Source organism: Bos grunniens, chromosome 3 (assembly GCF_055505025.1).
Source record: "Bos grunniens cultivar Pamir isolate PY7600 chromosome 3, Bosgru_T2T1.0, whole genome shotgun sequence".
Classification (NCBI taxonomy): Eukaryota; Metazoa; Chordata; class Mammalia; order Artiodactyla; family Bovidae; genus Bos; species Bos grunniens.
Window position 1 is genome coordinate 70,596,279 of NC_141167.1, and position 24,721 is coordinate 70,620,999.

At 36.5% G+C, this 24,721-nt stretch overlaps 1 protein-coding gene across 31 annotated transcripts in view; it reads right to left on the minus strand.

Moving 5' to 3' along the window:
• Positions 1 to 24,721, minus strand: part of EVI5 (ecotropic viral integration site 5) — a 250,020-nt gene that overhangs the window by 148,757 nt on the left and 76,542 nt on the right. For 20 of the 31 annotated variants that reach the window (XR_015160507.1, XR_015160508.1, XM_086391182.1 and 17 more), the window contains exons 3-5: positions 3,629 to 3,818; positions 2,489 to 2,713; positions 1,608 to 1,682 (exon numbers count right to left, since the gene is read on the minus strand). The exons of 6 other annotated variants lie outside the window; for them this stretch is intronic. Coding sequence is in view for 23 of the 25 variants with exons in the window: in XM_086391182.1 (XP_086247308.1) it covers positions 1,608 to 1,682; positions 2,489 to 2,713; positions 3,629 to 3,818 (490 nt within the window). In the remaining 2 variants the exon portion in view is untranslated. Of the gene's footprint in view, positions 1 to 1,607; positions 1,683 to 2,488; positions 2,714 to 3,628; positions 3,819 to 14,130; positions 14,227 to 24,721 lie in introns of those variants that run through there. 5 more of the 31 variants (XM_086391203.1, XM_086391202.1, XM_086391199.1 and 2 more) reach the window with 2 other exon arrangements.

The window sequence follows — 24,721 nt, forward strand, 5'->3', positions numbered from 1 at the left end:
GTCCCATCACGTCATGGCAAATAGATGGGGAAACAGTGGAAACAGTGGCAGACTTTATTTTCTTGGGCTCCAAAATCACTGCATATGGTGACTGCAGCCATGAAATTAAAGATGCTTGCTCCTTGGAAGAAAAATTATGACAAACTTAGCATACTAAAAAGCAGCAACATTACTTTGGCAACAAAGGTCCATCTAGTCAAAGCTATGGTTTTTCCAGTAGTCATGTATGGATGTGAGAGTTGGACTATAAAGAAAGCTGAGTGCCAAAGAATTGATGCTTTTGAACTATGGTGTTGGAGAAGACTCTTGAGAGAGTCCCCTTGGACTGCAAGGAGATCCAACCAGTCCATCCTAAAGGAAATCAGTCCTGAATATTCATTGGAAGGACTGATGCTAAAGCTGAAACTCCAATACTTTGGCCACCTGATGTGAAGAACTGACTCATTAGAAAAGACCCTGATGCTGGGAAAGATTGAAGGCAGGAGGAAGAAGGGGACAACAGAGCATGAGATGGTTGGATGGCATCACTGACTCAATGGACATGAGTTTGAGCAAGCTCCAGAAGTTGCTGAAGGACAGGGAAGCCTGGCATGCTGCAGACCATATAGTCACAAAGAGTTCAACACTACTGAGCGACTGAACAACAGTAACAGTGGAGAAACACAGTTTCTGATTCCTACACTGCTCTTATCTACCAAGATATGTGACCTTGGGCAAGTCACGGAACTTTTATGCATGTCTACCATGTGTCAAACACCATGCTAGCCTATTACATATAATATCTTATATAACCCTCATAATGAATCTAAAAGTAGAAGTAGTACCTAATTATGGCTATGAAAAGGATGTTAAAATAATCTAGCCCAAGATTACAGAACTCAGTGTAAAACTGAGTTGCAAAAACAAGCCTATATGACTCAAAAGTTATCTCCAAGGTTTCTTTTCAAGTTATATTTCAATCTGAGACTTAATACAGATAGACTTTTAAAAAAATTTTCAATAACGCTGAATAGATAATACCACATGCTATTTCCTGTCAAAGCTATGTCCTGTCATTGACTTCCAAAAACACCCCACCCAATATAAGCCACTGCCAATGGAAACATGTTTATCCTTAAGGCAGCAGAAGTGACTGAGTACCTGTATTTTTGAGCCTATAATAAGAGAGGTGTAACAAGCCCTCAGTTCTGTGACAAATAAAAGTACTGTATAAACTTCCAAAGACATTGTATATCGTAACTATGATTTGTGTGTGCATGTAGCCTTGCTACACAGTATGGGGAATCTTAGTTCAATCAGGGATCAAACCCACCAGAGAAGTCCCATAAAGTAAGATTTCTATACAAACACTTTAATCAGTCCTCCTTAGCTGGGAAAAGACTATTCCTCATTAAATACAGACATGTAAGATTCCAAGTGTAGATAAGACGAAATTTGATTTAGTGGTAGGATATTTACTATGTGTTATTTTCAACATGTTTAATATTTTAAATTGCAAACTAAACATTCTTATTTAGATTATGCTTAGGAGAAAAACACCCAAAATCCACTTCCTAAAAACAAGGATGATTTTTAAATTCTCCAGCTTAAATACTTATATAACTTACCTGCATAAGCAGCAATCCAACTATAAAAGCACTTCCTTGACAGTAACCAACCTCACGATCCACTAAAGAATATGCCTAAAAAGTAAAAAATGTTGTTCAAAATACTTTATCATGATATAGCATACCTTCCTTCTCTAAAAGCCTAAAAATACTGAGAAGGTGGGTTAAAGACCATTTATTTTTTAGAGAAGCTCTTGATTCCTTTGCTGTAGATGCTCTTACTCTATATGATTTACTACATAAAATTTTCTTTTGATGATTTATGAATTAGGAACTGTCAGCTCTTAAGGACAAGAAAATAAAGGAATTTGTACTCAGGGAAGTGGCAAAGCTTAAAAATCATTAAAAATATGTAGCTGATAGAGTAAAATTTGAGTAGGATGACGGTAAAGCATTGACAAAATAGATACGGTTTAACAAGAAATCATAATTTCACAGGGGTAGCTAAAAGGGAAAGGAATTATGCAGATAGAAAATAGAAAAGACAACATTGAAGAAAAAATTACAATGCCACAGACTTTCAAGGGTGAGGAGCTCTTAGTGATGCTGGCCATGGCAAACAGAAAATCTGCTCCCAGATTGTGAAACTCATAGAAGACGAATTACTCATTTTCATGAAGGGTCTTCTCTATGGTATGTATAGTCATTTATAGGTTATTTGACTTCAACTAATACCAAGCAATGTAAGGAATTTCCCAAGAGTTCTTCAAATCAGACAGCAACCTAAACATCAGAATTAAAGTCAAAATTATGCTAAAATCAAATTGATTGCCGAAGCAACTGATTACTAGAATGAGTTTGTACCTCATTATGAGAAATATTTAATTTCAACATAAGAATTTATTTCATCCCCCCCCCCAAAATGAATAAATAGAACTTACCTTCATTACATTAAACAAAACTTCCTGTCCAAGGCTATCTTTTTCCTTAAAAAAATTGTGTTCAGGATAAGTTCTAGCAATGTCCCTTCGGATCAATTTTTCACAAGGTGAGGTCATTTTCAGGAGTTCTGAATACTGATCCTTAATTGGCATACTTTGTGCACTGCACAAAAGTTGCCAAACTATTGCTCTAAAATGATGGGGTATCCCTTTACGAACAAGTTCCTAAAAAATAAAAATAAAAATGTTTAAATGACTTATTTAGGCTTCCTACCTTGAAAGCCATGGGGATTGGAAGCTGGAGTAGAGCAGATGACTTTTAAAAAAAAAATTTTTTTTTTTTACTTTCTCAAATTTTAATTCACAAAGCTACTTTTATAATAAGACTGCTAAGTCACTTCAGTTGTGTCCGACTCTGTGCGACCCCAGAGACGGCAGCCCACCAGGCTCCCCCATCCCTGGGATTCTCCAGGCAAGAACACTGGAGTGGGTTGCCATTTCCTTCTCCAATGCATGAAAGTGAAAAGTGAAAATGAAGTCGCTCAGTCGTGTCCGACTCTTAGCGACCCCATGGACTGCAGTCTACCAGGCTCCTCCGTCATGGGATTTTCCAGGCAAGAGTACTGGAGTGGGGTGCCATTGCCTTCTCCGTATAATAAGACTACGGAACTTTTTAACCAAAGCTAAGATTTGGCTAAGATACTGATGTATTGTGTTCTGATCAGAGGAACAACAATGCTGTGGATAAATTCCTGTCATTTCACTCAGAGTATGGCCTCTCAAGGTATTAAGGAACTGATAATCTGCAGAGCTGTGAATGACAGATAGCATGGTAACCATGATCTTTCAAAGGGCTGTTTTATGCTTTAAAAAAAAAAAAAAGTAAAATAATGATAACTGAAGGATTTTGGATGTCACCACTTCATTTCTGAATCTATATTTCTACAGTTAGGAGACTTTTATAATAGCTGATAGCTGCAAATCAAAACTTCTATTGGCACAATTGAAGAAAACATATAAAGCGACCTCTTCATCATAGCAACTGGGAAGTACTAGAATCCAATTTTTTTTTTTTTTAATCTTCTATCAATCTCTGCCTGATGGGATAAGAGGAAGAACTTCAGCAAAGAATATGAATACCTTAACTTGTTTCTCCTTCTTTTTGCGCACATCTTCCCATTCATTAACAACTCTTCCCCAAAGAATCCAAGAGTCTTCTTCAAGGTGACTGAGGTTGCTAGAGGCTGATGAACTTGACACCAGGGAGGAGCCACTGTTCCTTCTTGATCCATTTACAGATCTTAAAGACTTACTATCTGTCTCTAACAATCTAAAATATAATTAAAAATTGTTCAAGATCTCACAGTGACACTAGATGACAATATTAGAGGAAACACACTGACTAAAACCACCCACCCAGGCCAGGCACCATAGTAACTATCTGCATGAGTTAGTTAGACCACAGGAGGTCTCAGTAAGGAACATGGAACTAATAAGCCACCACCAATTGGAAGAGTTCAGGAAAGGCCAAAAGGAGACAGCACCTGTCCTACCACCTCCCAGGATCCTGACATCCATCTTGCCTGAGCAATGGGTATGCCACCAGGAAGGACTCGTTTTCGAGAGTGATTGGCCAGAAACAACCCAGAAACTAATCTCATCAACGCAAAACATGAGACAGCAAGCCACACAGCAGAGCAGTCCTCCTGGGTTCCCTTACCCTCCTGTTCTCTGCCCAGGTGCCCCTCTAGCTTTGCCAGCATATGCACCTCCTTGGACAATCCATTTCCGAGTGTTAGACAAGAGCCCACTCTCAGGCCCTGGAAGGGGTCCCCCTTCCTGCAACAACATGATGATACTTAAGGGCTTCACTACAGCAATTTAGCCATAGTTTTAAAATATACGTAATTCTAAAAATATTTGGTTGACATCTACAAAATTAATTGCTATATATTTTTTCTACTAAGAATAGCAATTTAAAAATTTGATAAAGTAAATTATGTTAAATATTTTAGTGCTATTAGTCCCATCATAATTTCCCTTTATCTCCACTAAAAATTCAAATTAGAAGAAGTCTTCTGGGGAGAAATTCACTGAGAACGCTTCAGGAAAAAAGAAACTGTACTTGGAAGAGGTATTAACTAATTTTATGGAAGAACTAATCTTAACATGTTTAAAATGTGTCTAGGACTAAAAAAGTAAGGCAGACACACAAATTAATCAAATCTTTGTCTCTTTCAATTTTGCTTCACCCAGGCATAACTGATCTGCCCAAACAAAGAGTGTTTTGTCTGGCTCAAGCAATGTTTTGTGTAAAAAAAAAACAAACAATTACTAAAACTAAAATTAGAAGATTTCATTTGTTTATATACCCATACATTTGTGTGTGTGTGAGTGTGTGTGTGTGTGTGTTAGTTGCTCAGTCATGTCCAACTCTTTGCGACCTGATGGACTGCAACTCACCAGGCTTCTCTAGGCATGGGATTTTCCAGGCAAAAATATCAGAGTGGGTTGCCATTTCCTTCTCCAACATACATTTGTATTTACAATTCTGGATCTCTTAAAAAATAAAAAGGGCAAAACTAGCCTATATTCCAGAAAAACAGGGTATAGCAGGGTAGAAGCTTCTCCCTTTAAATAAGAAAGGACTTTAATCCACTGACTCTCCATAAACCCTACTATCTCCCAGAAACTCAGGCCAGCTAACAGCTGTCATTTATCACTGGACATGCACTTTTAAACTGAGACCTCTTCACTGTTAAGGCCCTTAAGGCCTCTTCCTTATGTGTAGAAAGACAGGTTAAGATAATTTCAAAGATCCATTCCGTAACTCAATACAACATCAAATCCATTACTTCTTTCACATGTAAACAGGCTATCAAAAAAAAAAAGGCTGGAAAATGTGGCTCTATCATTATTAAGATGTAAATTACATGCCATGGGGTCCTAAAACATCTATTTAACATGGATACTATTTACTTCCAGTAACTCCTTCAGAAAATCATCTGCTTAGACAAAAAATGCTCCCAATATTAATTTATGATGTATAAAAACTAATAAAGAAACATGAGTCAAATTATATTTAGAAGACTATAAAAAATCCTTTGCAAGCCACATTTATGTCTTACTCACCTTTATATCCCTTTATATTGTCTTTGTATTTAGCTCAAAACAAAATACACTGAAAACTGACAGAACTGAAATAAAACTCAAACCCCCATATTAAAGAAAAAAAACTTCAAATACGAGATGATCAAACTCAATAACACAATAATATAAACTAAAACACTTTCCTTATTCATAGCATAATTTAATACATTTTTTTCATGGCAACAGTAAATGAAATAAAATGTCCCAAATATTGCCAGAAATAGAAAAATTTATAAAACAGCTAAATTCAGGGTCAATTATTTGCTATAAATAGTCTTTATCAGAAAAAAACTAATTAATGATGAAGTTTTGCTTTAAATACTGTTTTTTCCATAGATATTATTTTAATAAGTCCACAATATAACTTATGAAAAAATAAGTGTATGTATACAAGTAATTTTATGTATGATTCTAAACCTCAGAATACAGAAACAAACTTTACAGAAATAACCTGAATCCAAGTTCATTTCACTTAATTATTCATTGAATGCTTGCTAACTTCCCTTGTGGCTCAGCTGGTAAAGAATACTCCTGCAGTGCAGGAGACCTGGGTTTGATCCCTGGGTTGGGAAGATCCCCTGGAGAAGGGAAAGGCTACCCACTCCAGTATTCTGGCCTGGAGAATTCCATGGACTGTATAGTCCATGGGGTCACGAGTCTGACACGACTGAGTGACTTTCACTTTTTTAGGATTCCCTGATGGCTCAGACAGTAAAGTGTCTGCCTGCAATGTGGGAGACCCAGATTTGATCCCTGGGTCGGGAAGATCCCCTGGAGAAGGAAATGGCAACCCACTCCAGCACTCTTGCCTAGAAAATTCCATGGATGGAGAAGCCTGGTGGGCTACATTCCATGGGGTCGCAAAGAATCGGACACAACTGGGCGACTTCACTTCACTATATGACAAATAATTAAATTGCACCACTACCATTAATACAGACATGCAGTTAAAAAGGAAATACTAGTGTTTCCTAAGCTAACCAGAAATCTGAGATATAATGAAAGCATAAATGAAAAAGTACCTAAAAATAAGGGTGTTTTGTTTATTTTTTAACAGTCAGAAAGGTCTCAGAGATCTCCATGTTATAACTTTTAGGATAAGCAGGAAAACCAAATGAATTCATGGGTGGATTAGAGAAGAGAGTTAAGCAGTTCATCTTCAGAGGACAATGCAATAAGTACTATAAATATACAAAACTTTGAAAAACATTACAAATGAAAGATTCCAAGTACACACATTACATTATTTAAAGATATTATCCCTACCTTAATTCACATAATACCAAAAAAAAAAAAAAAAGACTCAAAATGGACAACAGACTTGAATATAAAAACTAAAACTATAAAACATCTTGAAGAAAACAGGAAAAAGTTTTCACAACCTTGGAATAGGCAAAATTTATTAATGGGACACAAACAAACATTAACCATAAAAGAAAAAAATTGACTAAAAAATACTAAATTGCATTTCAAATTTTAAAAGCTCTACATTTAAGAAAATGAAAAGGTAAGCCACAAACTGAAAAAAAAAAAAATATCCTTAACATATGCATCTGACAAAAGACTGGCATCCAGAATACAGGAAGAACACTTACAGTTGATAATTAAGAAGGCAAACAACACATTTTTAAAAATGAGTAAGAGATTTAAACTGACACCTTCCAAAACAAAATAGTCAAGTGGCTAATAAGCAACTTAAAAACATTCAACATCCTTAGTCACCAAAGAAACCCAAGTTAAAACCATACTATGTATACAATCAGCATGGCTACAATTTTAAAGACTGGCCATACTAAGTGCTGCCAAAGATGAGACCAATTGTGACTTTAATATATCCATGTCAGTAGTACGTAAGAGTTCAACCACTATGAAGACTATTTGGCAATTCTTTATAAAGTTGAATACCTTTTTATACGACAGTAAGAAAAATGAAAACCTACATCCACAAAAAGATTTACAATTTAAAGTTCAGAAAAGCTTTATTCATAAAGTCCAGAAACAACCCATATACCCAGAAAAATAAATGGTCAAATTGTGATACATTTATTCACTGCAACATCACTCAGACACAAACTGCTGCTGATACATAACATTAATCTTATAAACATTAGGTGAAAGAAGTGAAGAACAGTGTTACTTGCTCAGTCCTTTCCAACTCTTTGCAACCCCATGGACTGTATGGAGCCCACCAGGTGAAAGAACCCTGATGCAAAAGAGAACATACTACTTGATTCCACTTACAAGAAGTTCAAGAACACATACACTACAGAAGAAAAGCCTTTCTAAATATGACACCAAAAGCACAGGTAAAATAAAGAATATATTTAAACTGGACTCATCAAAATTTTAGATGTTCTGTACCTCACTGGATGCCATTAAGAAAGTAAAAAGAAAACCCACAGAATGGGAAAAACTATGCACAATCCATAAGATTTCTATCTAGAATATATAAATAACCCTTACACAACTCAATACTAAAAAGATAAACCAATTAAAAAATGGGCACAGAATAAGAACAGATAATTCTCCACAAATATATATAATTGGCCAATAAACACACAGAAAGATGCTCGACATCACTAATGATTAGGGAAATGCCAATCAAAACATAACAACACACTACTTCACAGTACAGCATTATAGTATGGCTATAATGAAAAAGACAACAACAAGTGTTGGTGAAGATATGGAGACATAGGAACCCTCAGACACACTGATGGGAATATAAAATAGTAAAATCACTGCAGAAAAAAAGTCTGGCAATTTCTTAAATGGTTAAACATTGAATTACCACACAAACCAGCCATTCCACTCCCAGGTATATATTAAAGAGAAATGAAAATCTGTGTCCACACAAAACCTACATAACAAGTGTTCATGGCAATATTATTCATAATAGCTAGAGTGGAAACAATCCAAATATCCATCAAGTACTGGATGGATAAAAACACTGGTATATCCATAAGGTATAGTATCATTCAGTCTTGAAAAAAAATGAAGCAGAGATACAGGTTACAACATGGATGCTGGAACATGGAACCTTGAAAACACGCTAAGTGAAAGAAGCCAGTCACAAAAGGAAACATGTTTTATGACTCAATTTATATTCAATACCTAGAATTCAGAAAGTAGATAAGCTGTTGCTGAGGACTGGAGTGGGAGTAAGGGGAACAAGGAGGGATGGACAGTTGCTGCTAATGGATATAGTTTCTTTGGGGGGGGTGATGAAAATGTTCTAAAAATGATTGTGGTGATGACTGCAAAACTCTGTAAATACATAAAAAACCACTGAATTACACACTTCATATGGGTGAACTGCACAGTATATGAATTATAGCCTCACCAAAAAGAATAAGCAAAATACACCCACAGCAATAAATATCAGAAGAAAAGTTTCTGGTGGAGGAGTTGCTAAAAGGGGCACAAATAAATTTCTAAGATGAAAAAAACTGTCTACATCTTAATGGGTGTGGGGGTTATACACAGGTGTATATATCTGTTAGGTGTTTGTATCTGTTAAAGCTCAAACTGTACACTTAAGAACTGTGCATTTCTCTCTTGCAAATTATATATCAACCAACCTAGAGCCAGACATTCTGGAATGCAAAGTCAAGTGGGCCTTAGGAAGCATCACTACAAACAAAGCTAGTGGAGGTGATGGAATTCCAGTTCAGCTATTTCAAATCCTAAAAGACGATGCTGTCGAAGTACTGCACTTTGGAAATTTGGAAAACTAAGCAATGGCCACAGGACTGGAAAAGGTCAGTTTTCATTCCAATCCCAAAGAAAGACAATGCCAAAGAATGCTCAAACTACCACACAATTGCACTCATCTCACATGCTAGCAAAGTAATGCTGAAAATTCTCCAAGGCAGGCTTCAACAGTACATGAACCATGAACTTCCAGATGTTCAAGCTGGACTTAGAAAAGGCAGAGGAACCAGAGATCAAACTGTCAACATCTGTTGGATCATCAAAAAAGCAAGGGAGTTCCAGAAAAATATCTACTTCTGCTTTATTGACTACACCAAAGCCTTTGTGTGACCACAACAAACTGTGGAGAATTCTTCAAGAGATGGGAATACTAGACCACCTGACCTGCCTCTTAAGAAATCTGTATACAGGTCAGGAAGCCACAGTTAGAACTGGACATGGAACAACAGAATGGTTCCAAATAGGGAAAGGAGTATGTCAAGGCTGTATATTGTCACCCTGCTTATTTAATTTCTATTCAGAATACATCATGAGAAATGCTGGGCTGGAAGAAGCACAAGCTGGAATCAAGATTGCCAGGAGAAATATCAATAACCTCAGATATGCAGATGACACCACCCTTATGGCACTAAGTGAAGAACTAAAGAGCCTCTTGATGAAAGTGAAAGAAGAGAGTGAAAAAGTTGGCTTAAACCTCAACATTCAGAAAATTAAGATCATGGCATCTGGTCCCATCACTTCATGGCAAATAGATGGGGAAACAGTGGAAACAATGCCTGACTTTATTTTTCTGGGCTCCAAAATCACTGCAGATGGTGACTGCAGCCATGAAATTAAAAGATGCTTACTCCTTGGAAGGAAAGTTATGACCAACCTAGATAGCATATTGAAAAGCAGAGACATTACTTTGCCAACAAAGGTCCATCAGGTCGAAGCTATGGTTTTTCCAGTAGTCATGTATGGATGTGAGAATTGGACTATAAAGAAAGTGAACACTAAAGAATTGATGCTTTTGAACTGTGGTGGTGGAGAAGACTCTTGAGAGTCCCTTGGACTGCAAGGAGATCCAACCAGTTCAGCCTAAAAGAAAGCAGTCCTGAATATTCATTGGAAGGAGTGATATTGAAGCTGAAACTCCAATACTTTGGCCACCTGATGTGAAGAACTGACTCATTAGAAAAGACCCTGATGCTGGAAAAGATTGAAGGTGGGAGGAGAAGGGGACAACAGAAGATGAGATGGTTGGATGGCATCACCAATTTGATGGACATGAGTTTGAGTAAACTCTGGGAGTTGGTGATGGACAGGGAGGCCTGGCGTGCTGCAGTCCATGGGGTCCCAGAGTCAGACACAACTGAGCGACTGAACTGAACTGAATGGTGGCTCAGAAGGTAAAGAATCCACCTGCAGTGCAGGAGACCTGGGTTAGATCCCTGAGTTGGGAAGATCCCCTAGAGAAGGGAATGGCTACTCACTCCAGTATTCTTTTCTGAAAAATTTCATGGACAGAGGAGCCTGGCGGGCTACAGTGCTTGGGGATGCAAAGAATCAGACAGTACTGAGCAACTGACACTTTCACTTTTCACTTTCATAAAAATTTATTAAAAATATTATCTCTGGTTAATGACATTAGGGATAGTAAGAATTAGGTGAGAAACTACTGCTTTATATTACTGAAAGCCCTTCAGAACTTTTTTTAAAACCATGATTATAACATGATCACAAAAACAGTGACTATTTTTGATATATTAAGTGTATCTATTTTGTAAACAAAGGAAGGTATAAACACTACTTTCTCTTTTTTCAAATTTGTTGGTCATTCTATCAAAATTTAGAATTTTCCAAGTAAAAACTTTAGAATTTTTTTCAATGCTATGAATATAATGAAGTCCTTCTGTCTGAGAGAATGAGAACATTTTCCAGAAGTAATACTTGAGCTGATACTATCAAGTCTCTCTCCACTAGCTACTTAATCATGGTATGTAGGAAAAGAATTTACATACTCGTTAAAATATGTAGACTTTACAGAATGTGTAGTTAGAATCATACTTTTCTATTTATTTTTGCTAAAAGCAGTGATTCTTTTTTTTTTTTTTTAATCACCTCAGGAAGACTCCTAGATAGGTTGCAACCTAGTTTCAATTAAAATACTCTTGACATGGTAGTAAAGGCATACTGCCTGAAAATGTGAGCAGTTTTCTAAGACTATGTAGCCAGGCACCTGAGAAAGTGGTAATACAGCATTACTCAGAGGTCTGTGAGCTAGTGAGAAGTCTATTCAAAAGTTACTCATTTACCTTCCTTTCCCCAGAGCACATGGGTTCACTGCCTTGCAAGGATTTACTGCAAAAAAAAAAAAAAAAGGAAGCTACCTTCCCATCCCATCATAATTTTCTTATGACTAAAACAAGAAAAAATCCATTGAATTAAAGGAAAAGTATACTGGCCTGGTAGGAACATTGTAGGTGATAATCAAAGGCATTCTCCATAGGCAGGTGTGGCCTGGGGCTACACAATAACTGAGAGACCTAAATTTATTCATCCTCCTAGAATGCTGCAAGACTAAGGCATCAGAGCTTGGATTTCTACTGACTGGGGAATAAATATATAATCTGCAGTCTTCCACCTAAACAACTCCAACTTTCTGTACCTCCAGCTCTAAGGGTAGCATTCAAAGTAGCTACAGTTCCACATTATCTGAGGTGGGGGTGCTAAAGCCCATTGTCAGCTGGACTTCCAATAGTATTAAGGATGGAAAATGTCTAAGATTCTTTGACTGCAGAAGCTTAGGATACTTGGCAGAGAGAAAGCATTTCCAATTCCAATTCTCTAAAGTGAGAACAACACTTTGTTGGTATGTGCCAACAAAGAGAGTAACTGGGTCTTTAGGTCTTATTTTAGAGATTATCTTCACCATATTCTTGCAACTGAGAACTGAACCTTCATCTCACCAAGGGGCCACCTATCTGAGGAAAACAGTACATTGTGCACTTCATGACGGGCATATGAGGAAAAAAAAGTAACTTATGTACAATGCATATATTTGATAAACATGAAAGAAAATAGTTCTCTACAATACTACAAAAAATACAAAGGAAGAGAAAAAAAGGGTTTTCTTTTGGGTTTTTGGAGTTTGAAATACTTGGGAGACATATCCATGTAAATAAATAGTACAGCAGTCGAAAAGTCTACAAATGGAAATTTGGCAATTATTTGACAAACTTTTTTAATATCCTGTTGTACTGAGTATAATGCTTTCCCATGGATACCAGAAATAAGAGAGCAGGATACAAAAATAACAGGTCAACATGCCAGCTGGGAATGTGTAAACTGTTAAGATAATTTATAAAAAGCTAAGGAAGGAGCTAAGAAAGCTAAGGAAAAATACTGCTATATGAGAAAAACACTTGAAAAGCTAAATACATTGTCACTTCATTGCAGAAGGAGCAACTTCTCAAACACAGGGTTCAAACACTCTTGTAACCTTACACCAAACAGGATATGAAAGTACAGGGAGAAAGACAACAGCCTGCTGTCTAAAACCAGGCTGTTCCAAATCAATAGCAACAGAATACATATCTGACTCACAGAGGAGTCACACCCATTCCCATCTACATCAGCAAGCATATACATGTCTCAGAAGCAAGAAGGGAGAATTAAGAAAAAAGACAAGGAATTAGCACAGGAAGCAACAACTCAGAGACAACTCAGAAGGGAGGAGCCTAAATGACAAGAATCTCTCTAGTTCTGAAAGCATAGGGGGTTTTTCTTTGGCTTTTGTTTCTTTAAGATAAGGTCTCAGAGAAGGTGAATGCATGAGTCTTGCAGGCCAATCTCAAATATTCTGATCAGAAACTGACGGTTTAGTGACTGATTTTTACAGATATTCCAGACTGAAGCTAAGTTGCAACAGAAAGAGTAGTACAATAAATTCTTTTAATTAATCCCATCATCAAATTCCTCAGGAAACCAGACAACTGATTAAAAATTTAAAACAATTCTCCTATGAAAAGAAAAAGAATAAGAGGTTAGAGTGACGATCTAAAGAACTCTATGATTAAAAATATATGTTTTTAACACAGACTTAAAATACTTGTTCAGAAGCTTTTTACCACTTCCTTAAATACACATGGCTGTGTTACAGACAGTACCCTTAGATAACTGAGGTAATGCTGTGGTGGTAAAATTATAAATGTAAAAGTTAGATCATTGAAATCAGTACTGTCCAACAGAAATATAATGCCAGCCCCTTACATAAGTTTAAATGTTCTAATAGCCAAGTTTAAAGTATAAAACAATAATTGCAATTTAATTCTAATAATTTACTTTATCAAACACAGTCAAAACATTACATATTTTTACTACACAATCAAAAATTTTTTAATTGACAATCTCTCTCTTTTTTTTTTTTTCAAATCAGCTCTTCAAAATCTGGAGTATGTTTTACTTTTATAGCTCATCACAATTCAAACCAGTCACATTTCAGGTGCTCAACTGTCACATACGGCTAATGGCTTCCATATTTGACAGTGTAGACTTAGATGTTACATAAAATATATTTACTTTAATTTAGAAGAACTCTTTCCATTTTCTTGTCCTCATATTTCACCCCCAAACCTGCTAAAAAGTAAAATCTGACTCTAAGTAACAGGATGTAAAAGGAAACAAACATGGTTGCAATGCCAAATTTTTAAACCAAATAATGGCCTGTTCAAAATTTAAATTAGCATTATTCCCCTGCTTAATTAAAATGCACTGCTATTACACTTGAACCTTACCTTCTTGAATTCATCTCTGCCAAAAAGTCTTTGTAATTTTAAAATGAAAAACACATTTAACATAGAAAAAAAAATAGCTATCCCATTTCAACCTCAAGGCTATCAATAATTAACTTTGATCAAACAGATCTTTGATATTGTATTGAACCGTTTTTTCACATCTTACTGGGATTGCCACATGCACTGATTTTCAAAAGTGATTACTGCAGTAAAACCATGGGAGGGAAAAATAGCTTCTTTATAGGACTTTGATATTTTTATGTTTCTTCAATTTTAACTTTCTAAAATACTCTTTTTTATACTTTCTAAATCAAAAGTAGTTAAACAACCTAAGAGTTTCATCTACATGTGGGGAAGAGAAGAAAAAATCCTAAATAAAAGCATCTTCCCTGTTACAAGTACTAGCTGCATCTCCTAATTTTTACTTTAAATACATAACTTACATATCTACATTACAAACCACAGAAGTGGTCATAGAGAATTTAAGCTATTATTCTTGCAATTTCTCCTTAGACATAATACATTGGTGGAAAGAAGAGCGGAAGAGAGGAAGGAGAGCTAGATTTTAATGTTTGTCATTTTATTTTTTATTAAAGCCAGCAAGATGTGTTTTTCCACCAGGATTGTTTTCCTAAGGCAAAACAAACAATAGAGTGCTGCATTCACCCAGTCTCTACACGTAAACCCTTCTCGTGGATTCTGAATTTTACCAATTTTTTTTACAGAGATTCAAAACGTGAACTCAAAAAAGTAAAAGATTTGAGCAATTCATGGCATCTGGTCCCATCACTTCATGGGAAATAGATGCAGAAACAGTGTCAGACTATTTTTTTGGGCTCCAAAATCACTGCAGATGGTGACTGCAGCCATGAAATTAAAAGACACTTACTCCTTTGGAAGAAAAGTTATGACCAACCTAGATAGCATATTGAAAAGCAGAGACATTACTTTGCCAACAAAGGTTCATCTAGTCAAGGCTATGGTTTTTCCAGTGGTCATGTATGGATGTGAGAGTTGGACTGTGAAGAAGGCTGAGTGCCGAAGAACTGATGCTTTTGAACTGTGGTGTTCGAGAAGACTATTGAGGGTCCCTTGGACTGCAAGGAGATCCAACCAGTCCATTCTGAAGGAGATCAGCTCTGGGATTTCTTTGGAAGGAATGATGCTAAAGCTGAAACTCCAGTACTTTGGCCACCTCATGCGAAGAGTTGACTCATTGGAAAAGACTCTGATGCTGGGAGGGATTGGGGGCAGGAGGAGAAAGGGACGACAGAGGATGAGATGGCTGGATGGCATCAATGACTCGATGGATGTGAGTCTGAGTGAACTCCGGGAGTTGGTGATGGACAGGGAGGCCTGGCGTGCTGCGATTCATGGGGTCGCAAAGAGTCGGACACGACTGAGCGACTGAACTGAACTGAACACAAGAACAAATGGTGAAAATCTTGTGCTCCCTTTATTTCTTCAAAGTCTTATTTGTCAAAAATCTCTTTTCTAGACATCTTTAAACAACTCTCACAATTATCATTTGTTAACACATATGCCAAGTGCATCTAGAACTCTGGAATAAATTATGAATTACTTGGAGAAAAGTTTATACACACACATCACTTGCAATAATTTTTTTTAATTTATTTATTTATAACTGTGTTAGGTCTTCGTTACTGCACCTGGGCTTTCTCTGGTTGCTGGGAGTGGGTATTGTTCTCTAGTTGCAGTGCATGGGTTTCTCACTGTAATGGATTTAACTTATATGCAGAGTACATCATGAGAAATGCTGGACTGGATGAAGCACAAGCTGGAATCAAGATTGCCAGGAGAAATATCAATAACCTCAGATATGCAGATGATACCACTCTTACAGCAGAAAGTGAAGAACTAAAGAGCCTCTTGATGAAAGTGAAAAAGGAGAGTGAAAAAGTTGGCTTAAAGCTCAACATTCAGAAAACTAAGATCATGGCATCTGGTCCCATCACATCATGGCAAATAGATGGGGAAACAATGGAAACAGTGACAGACTTTATTTTGGGGGGCTCCCAAATCGCTGCAGATGGTGACTGCAGCCATGAAATTAAAAGATGCTTGCTCCTTGGAAGAAAATCTATGACCAACCTAGACAACAAATCTATGACCAACCTAGACCAACCTATTAAAAAGCAAAGGCATTATTTTGTTGACAAAGGTCCATCTACTCAAACGTATGGTTTTTCCAGTAGTCATGTTTGGATGTGAGAGTTGATGTGAGAGTTGGACTATAAAGAAAGCTGAGCACCAAAGAATTGATGTTTTTGAACTGTGGTGTTAGAGAAGACTCTTGAGAGTCCCTTGGACTGCAAGGAGATCCAACCAGTCCATCCTAAAGGAAATGAGTCCTGAATATTCATTGGAAGGACTGATGCTGAAGCTGAAACTCCAATACTTTGGCCACCTGATGCGAAGAACTGACTCACTGGAAAAGACCCTGATGCTGGGAAAGACTGAAGGCAGGAGGAGAAGGTTATGACAGAGGATGAGATGGTTGGATGGCATCACCGACTCGATGGACATAAGTCTGAGTAAACTCTGGGAGTTGGTGATGGACAGGGAGTTTTGGTGTGCTGCAGTCCATGGGGTCACAGAGTGGAACATGACTGAGCAACTGAACTGAACTGAACTGTTGAGGAGCACAGGCTCCACGGTGCTCAGGCTTCAGTAGTTGTGGCACATGGGCTTAGCTGCCCCATGTGGAATCTGCCAGACCAGGGATCAACAATTTTTAATATAGTATTTTCTATACTGGTGATGGTAGTGGTGCAGTCGCTCAGCTGTGTCTGACTCTTGAGACCCTGTGGACTGTATGTAGCCTGCCATGCTACTCTGTCCATAGGATTTTCCAAGCAAGAATACTGGAGTGGTTTGCCATTTCCTCCAGGGGATCTTTCTGATCCAAGATCAAACCCTCATCTGAAGCACTGCAGAATTCTTTACTGCTGAGCCACCAGAAAAGCCCTGCTCATTTATGACCCTCTTCCAAATTCATCTTATCCAAGAAACTCTGCCAAACCACATATTAAAACTCTCTCTTCCTAAAACTTCAACCAAAACTCTTTGCTCTAAATCTTTCAAATATAATAAACAAAGGGCACAAAGTTAAAATCAACACACACATAAAACCGACATGAAGTTATCATCATGTGGCACACCAAGCTTTCCATCTTACTCATCAAATGCTGCCAAAGAAATCCCTTTTAAAAGCACTTTCTAGGAAATGATCATCAGAAGAGGGCAATTTCTATTGCCAAGTTTGTATGAGCTAACATTAGGTCTTCTTTTTGTGGTTCACATGGACCAGGTTCAAAATCTCTAGCTTAAAAATTCTCTTTCCAGGAAATTGCTCTCATGCCTCTATTTTCTATCTCCATACCAACAGGAAGAGACCAAACCTAAGGACAAGTCATTTTTAAACAAAAATATCAATAACTATCTCAGCAATAAAATAATTTTAAAGCTGAGCAGAGTTAATATTCAGAATACATTTACATATAGTATTAACTTCTAAATCTAACTATCAAATAATATGTCTATTTTTCTAATCTTATTCAAGCTTCTTCTTCCAGCCAAATGAAAATGCAAAACTCTCTTAAAGAAAAAAAATTACTTCATTATGGCCATGATAGAGTAACAGATAAGAGATTTACTCCCTCCCAAGAAACAACCAAAAAATACTGGACAAGATATATCAACTATATGAGAACAATGTTTCTTTTCTTAAAAGACTCTGGACAACAGGCAACAATGGACAGCTATTACTGAAACTCAAGAGATAAGTGAAGTAAGTCCTATGATTGCCATCTTACCTGTCTTGAGTTTCCAGATCCTGGCTTGGGCAGGGAAAATCAACAGAACCTAGTGAACTTTCTCAACTGAATGGATAGAGCTGAGGGCATGAGGAGACCAAGGTAGCTAGAGTCCAAGGAACAGAATACCAGAAAGGTAAGTATACAAACAAGATCTTCAGAGATTGACAGAGGGTACCCATTAAGTATTCAGCTGTGTACTGATCAGCATATGTATGTAAGTAAAGTACCCAAGGCTAGCGATAAAAGCCACCATTCACACAGGGCCAGGAAAGTAACTGTCCCCATGGGTTAGACTGAAGAATCTGTTTCAAGGCATACTGTGTAGAGTACACAAAAAGGTCCTGCCTCGGGAGGAGGGAATAATAGCCCTAAGCTGTGTACTTCTGCATGTTCATGCGTGCTCAGTCACTCAGTTGTGTCCAATTTTTTGCAACTCTATGGGCTGTAGCTCACCAGGCTCTTCTGTCCAAGGGATTTCCTAGGCAAGAATACTGGAGTGGGTTGTTATTTCCTTCTCCAGTGGATCTTCCCAACCCAAGGACTGAACCAGCAACTCCTTCAATGGCAAGTGGATTCTCTTACCACTGAACCACCTACGAAATCATTCAAGAGCAAATTCTTTCTAAGTAACTTAACTGCATTCTTGGGCAAAGCTTAAGAATCTTTATAGGAAAACAGCCAAACCAAACAAGGTAAAATTCACAATGTGAGACATCTAATCAAATATTACCAGGCACACAAAGAAGCAGAAAAATGTAACTAATGAGAGGAAAAAACAATTAATCAAAAGCAAACTGAGGATGAGATGGTTGGATGGCATCACCGACTCAATGGACACGAATTTGGGTAGACTCCGGGAGTTGGTGATGGACAGGGAGGCCTGGCGTGCTGCAGTCCATGGGGTCGCAAAGAGTCGGACACGACTGAATGACTAAACTGAACTGAACTGAAAATGATATTGATAGAAATGTTAGAACTACCAGATAAGGCCATTAAAAGGTATTAAATCTGTATTTCTGTATGTTCAAAACTTAAGTAGAGACATACAAACACCATTCAGCTCCACCTTCTAGAGATGAAAAACGGGAGATGAAAAACACACCGGACAGGATGAATGGCAAATCAGACATGGCAGATCACAGTGTCCAGAACCTGAATACAAAGCAATAAAAATTTTCCAAAAAATGAACACAATATTAATGAGCTATGGAACAATTTCAAGTGGCCTAATATCTGTGTAATTAGCCACTGAGAAGGAGGAAAGAAAAGAATTTTAAAAATTTGAAGAAATGATTGAAAAGTTTTCAAATTTGAGGAAAACTGTAAGTCTACAAGAAATTCAACAAAGCTCACAAGTAAGAAATAGGAAGAAAACTACAATTAGGCACTTTAGAATCAAATTACTTAAAACCAGGAATAAAGAAAAAATCTTAAAAGGAGACAGAAGGGAAAAAAGACACATTATCCACACAGAAACAAAGATAAGGATTGCATCCAATTTCCTGATGTAAACACTGCAAAAGTGATGTCAATGACACCTTATTACAGTACTGAAGGAAAAAAAACAAACAAAAAAACCCTGTCAACCTAAAGTCTTTTACTCAGAAAAAATATTTTTAAAAATCAGAGGCAAAATGAAGACTCAGACAAATAGGAACAGCCCACACTACATGAAACATTCAAGGAAGTCCTCTGTGCAGAAGGAAAATTCTATCAGTTTGAAATCTGGAGCTAAAAAGAAAGAACCAAAAAACACCAGAAATGGAAGCTATATAGGCAAACATAAATTTATATAGAAAAATATGAATTTTTCCCTTATTTCCTTATTTTTCTCCTTATCAATCTCATTAAAAGGTAAATGACTGTTGAAGCAAAAACAACAATGTAGCATGGGGTTTAAAACATACACAAAAGTGGCTTTCCCTGGTGGTCCAGTGGTTAAGAATCTTCCCTACAACAGAAGGGACACCAGTTCAAACCCTGGTCTAGAAAGATACCACACGCTTCAGGGCAACTAAGCCTGTGCCTCACAATTACTGAGCCTGCACTCTATAGCCTGCACACTCCAATCATTAAACACGCATGCCCTAGAGCCTGTGCTCCAAAACAAGAGTGAGTGAGTATGAGTGATAGTTGCTCAATCATGTCCAACTCTTTCCAACCCCATGGACTATATATAGCCTGCCAGGCTCCTCTGTCCATGGAATTCTCCAGGCAAGAATATTAGAGTGGGTTATCATTTCCTTCACAAAACAAGAGAAGCCACTGCAATGAGAAGCCCACGCACCAAAAGAGAGTACCCTCTGCTTGCCACAACTAGAGAAAGCTTGCATGCAACAATGAAGACCCAGCGCAGTCAAAAGTTTAGAAATAAATAATTTTTAACAAAAAAAAATATACAAAAGCAAAATGCATGACAAAACTAGCACAAAGGACCAGAGAGGAGAAATGGAAATGTACTATTCTCAGTTTTTATACTACATGTGAAGTGGTATGAGATCTCTTGAAGGTAGAGTATGTAAGTTAAGGATATACACTATGACTCCAGCAAAATAACAGTTATAAATAATAAATTAACAAAAGATAAAATAGAATCATAAACAATATTTCATTCAGTCAAAAGGCAGAAATACTAAGATAAAGAACAGTAAAAATAAGATGACGAACATAAACATAACCATCAATAATTACATTAAATGTAAACGATCTGTTTTACTCAAAATCTGGAAAACACTGTGTTCAGTAAAAGAAGCTAGTCACAAAAGACTACCAATGAAATGGCCTGAATAAGCAAATCCATGGAGACAGTAGATTAGTGGTTACCAGGAAGAAGGGTGAAAAGGGGAGACTAATGGATACAAGGTTTCTTTTGGGAGTCATAAAAACATTCTGAAATTGGATAATGGTAATATTTACACAACTCTGTGAGTATACTAAAAACTACTGAACTGTACACTTTAAAAGGGTGGATTTTCATGGTAAGTGAATAATTAAAAGCACAAGAGCAATACAATAAGAATATTGGCAAAGGGTTCTGAAACAATAATTAGTATAAATTTTCCTAGACCCAGCCCTGCAAGAAGATTCTAATCCCAATTTTACTCCATAAGGATTAAGTATATGATTTGCTTTGGCCAATAAAATGTAAGTTGAAGTTATGTATATCACTCCCTAGTAGATGTTTTAAGATATATTTCCTCTATATCCATTTCCCATTTGACATGAGTCTGGTTTATCCTGCAGAGAGGCTGGTCACTGGTCCATAAATTAAGAAGTGTGCAATAAAAATGTACTCAGCCTAAATTTTGAGATGAACATAAATGTAAGCAAGAAATAAAATTATGTCACAGTTGTTTTAAAAGTGATCTAATACCATAATTAAAAGGTAAAGACTGTCAGACTATTTTAAGAAGCAAGAGCCACTATATATTGTCTATCTGACAAACTGTAAAGATAAAAACAGAATAAAAGTAAAAAACAGAAAAGTATATAAACTTCTAACACTATTCAAAAGTTACAATGACTATATGAGATAAAGTAGATTTCTAAAGCAAACAATATTACTAGGAATAATGAAGGCATTTTGACAACAAGTTGTAACAATTCTAAATGTTTATATATACAACAATATAACTTCATATTATATGAAACAAAGACTGATAAAATTTAAAGAGAAATAAATCACAATTATAGTTGGAGGTTTCAATACCCTTCTCTCAATATCTGATACAACAAGTAAACAGAAAATCAGAAAAGATATGGTAGACTTGAACAACACCATCAATTTGAACCAATTAACATTTATAGAATATGCCACCAAATAACAGATGAATATACAATCTTTCCAAGTGCACATAAAACATATATCAAAACAGACTATACTCAGGACTATAAAACTTAAAGGGATCCTGCAAAAGCAGAGCTTCAGGAGAAATGTATAGCATTAAACACTTCATGAGAAAAGAGGAAAGATAACAAAAATATTACAAGGACCTAAGACATTACAAACAAAACCCAAAGACTTTAGATAACAACTACAGACTGAGCTTCCTCCTGAACACAGATGCAAAAATTCCAAACAATATTTTAGCTCATCAAATCCAACAACATCCTATAAAGACAATATATAATGACTAAGTGGGGTTTAACTTAAAAAAAAAGTAATCTGTCAAATTAAAAGAGGAAAACAATTGATCATTTCGATAGATTCAGGAAAAGCATTTGACATAATGAAACATCTATTTCTTATAAATTCTTAACAAATGAGAAACAGAAGTTCTTCAACCTGATAAAAAGTCATCTATAGAAACCTACAATTTACTCATTTTTAATGCTTTCCCCTTCAGTTCAGTTCAGTCGCTCAGTTGTGTCCGACTCTGCAACCCCAGGGACTGCAGCATGCCAGGCTTCCCTGTCTATCACCAACTCCCGGAGCTTGCTCAAACTCATGTCCATCGAGTCGATGATGCCATCCAAACATCTCATCCTCTGTCGTCCCCTTCTCCTCCTGCCCTCAATCTTTCCCAGCATCAGGGTCTTTTCCAATGAGTCAGTTCTTCACATAGGTGGCCAAACTACTGGAGCTTCAGCTTCAGCATCAGCCCTTCCAATGAATATTCAAGACTGATTTCCTTTAGGATAGACAGGTTGGATCTCCTTGCTGTCCAAGGGACTCTCAAGAGTCTTCTAACACCACGGTTCAAAAGTACCAATTCTTTGATGCTCAGCTTTCTTTATAGTCCAACTCTCACGTCCATACATGACTAATGGAAAAACCATACCTTTGACTAGACAGATCTTGTTGGCAAAGTAATGTCTCTGCTTTTTAATATACTGTCTAGGTTGGTCATAGCTTTTCTGCCAAGGAGCAAGTGTCTTTTAATTTTTAATTAAAATAATTTTAATTTTAAACTTTCCTGTTAAGATTGAGAAAATGACAAGGCTATCTGTTCATTATGTGTATTCAAATTTGTACTGGAAGTACTAACCAGTTGCAATAAGGCAAGAAAAAGCTATAAAAGGTATCCATATTGTAAAGATGCAAATGTGCTTTTATTCATGGACCACATGCTCATCTATATAGAAAATCTAATGGAATCTAAAAAAAAAAAATGTACCAGAACAAGTGAATTTATCAAGGCAACAGAATACACGAATGATAAAAGAAAAAAGATTGTATTTCTATATGCTGACAATGAACAATCAGAAATTAAATTTACAAAAACAATACCATGCACAAATAATAAGTAAAAGAAAAATATAATGTGTTCATGGGTGGAAGGCACCATTGTTAGGAATTCAACACTATTCTGATCAAAATCTCAGCAAGTGTTTTTATACAAATTACTTGACGTAAAATTCACAAAGGTATGATAAGGAGCAAAAACAGTCAAAAGAACAAAGACGATTAACACTATCTGATTTCAAGACTTATTATAAAGCTATAATATTCAATAGTGTCGTATTACCATTAAAGTAGAAAAATAAAGTAATGGAACAGAAAAAGAGCCAAGAAACATACATACGCAGACAACTGATTTTTGACAAAAGTGCACAAGTCATTAAGAGGAAAAAGGACAGTCTTTTCAACAGATACAAAAACAAACATGCATACTCAAAAACAACTTTGATTTATCCTTTGTTTCATACAAAAAAAAAAAATTAACTCAAAGTGGACTATGGTAAATGTAAAACTTAAAACTTAACACAGAATTCTATCTGTGTGACCCTGAGTTATCAAAAGCACAGTCCATAAAAGAACAATTTCAAATTGACTTAATCACAATCTAAAACTTTTGCTCTTCAAAAGATACTGCTAAGAGAATAAGCCACAGATTGTGAAAAAATATTTGAAAAGCATATATACAGACAAAGGACTTGTACCCAAACTACATAAAAAACTCTTAAAACACAGTAAGAAAGCAAACAACCTAATTTTTTTTAATGTGCAAAATCTGGAACAGACATTTAATCAAAGATGATTTATCAATGGCAAATTAGCACATTAAAAAGGGCTCAACACCAACAGGGAAATGCAATTAAAACCAAAAGATACAAATACCTGTAAGAACAGCTAAAATTAAAAGGACTGACTATACCAAATGTTGGTAAGGCTGCAGAAAAGCAGCAATGTTCATACACTGATGATGAGAATGTGAAAACTATAGGCCCTTTGGAAAACAGCTTGACAATTAAATATAGTTCTACCATATAAACCAGCCATTCTATTCCTAGGTATTTACCCAGGAGAAATGAAAGCATAAATTGATACAAAGGTTTGTACACAAAAGTTTATAGCATTTCACAACAGGTGAGTAGGTAAGCTGTGATATATCCATACAATGGAATACTGATGCTGCTGCTGCTGCTGCTAAGTCACTTCAGTCATGTCTGACTCTGTGCGACCCCATGGACGGCAGCCCACCAGGCTCCCCCATCCCTGGGATTCTCCAGTCAAGAACACTGGAGTGGGTTGCCATTTCCTTCTCCAATGCATGAAAGTGAAAATTGAAAGTGAAGACGCTTAGTCGTGTCCGAGAAGCAACCCCACGGACCGCAACCTACCAGGCTCCTCTGTCCACGGGATTTTCCAGGCAAGAGTACTGCAGTAGAATACTACTAAGCAATAAAAAGAAATGAACCATTCATATGTATTAAACACAAATGAATCTCAAAACAATTCATTTTGAGAATAATGAAATAATCCATTAAAAAAGAGTATATACTGTATGATTCGATTTTTATAAAACTGT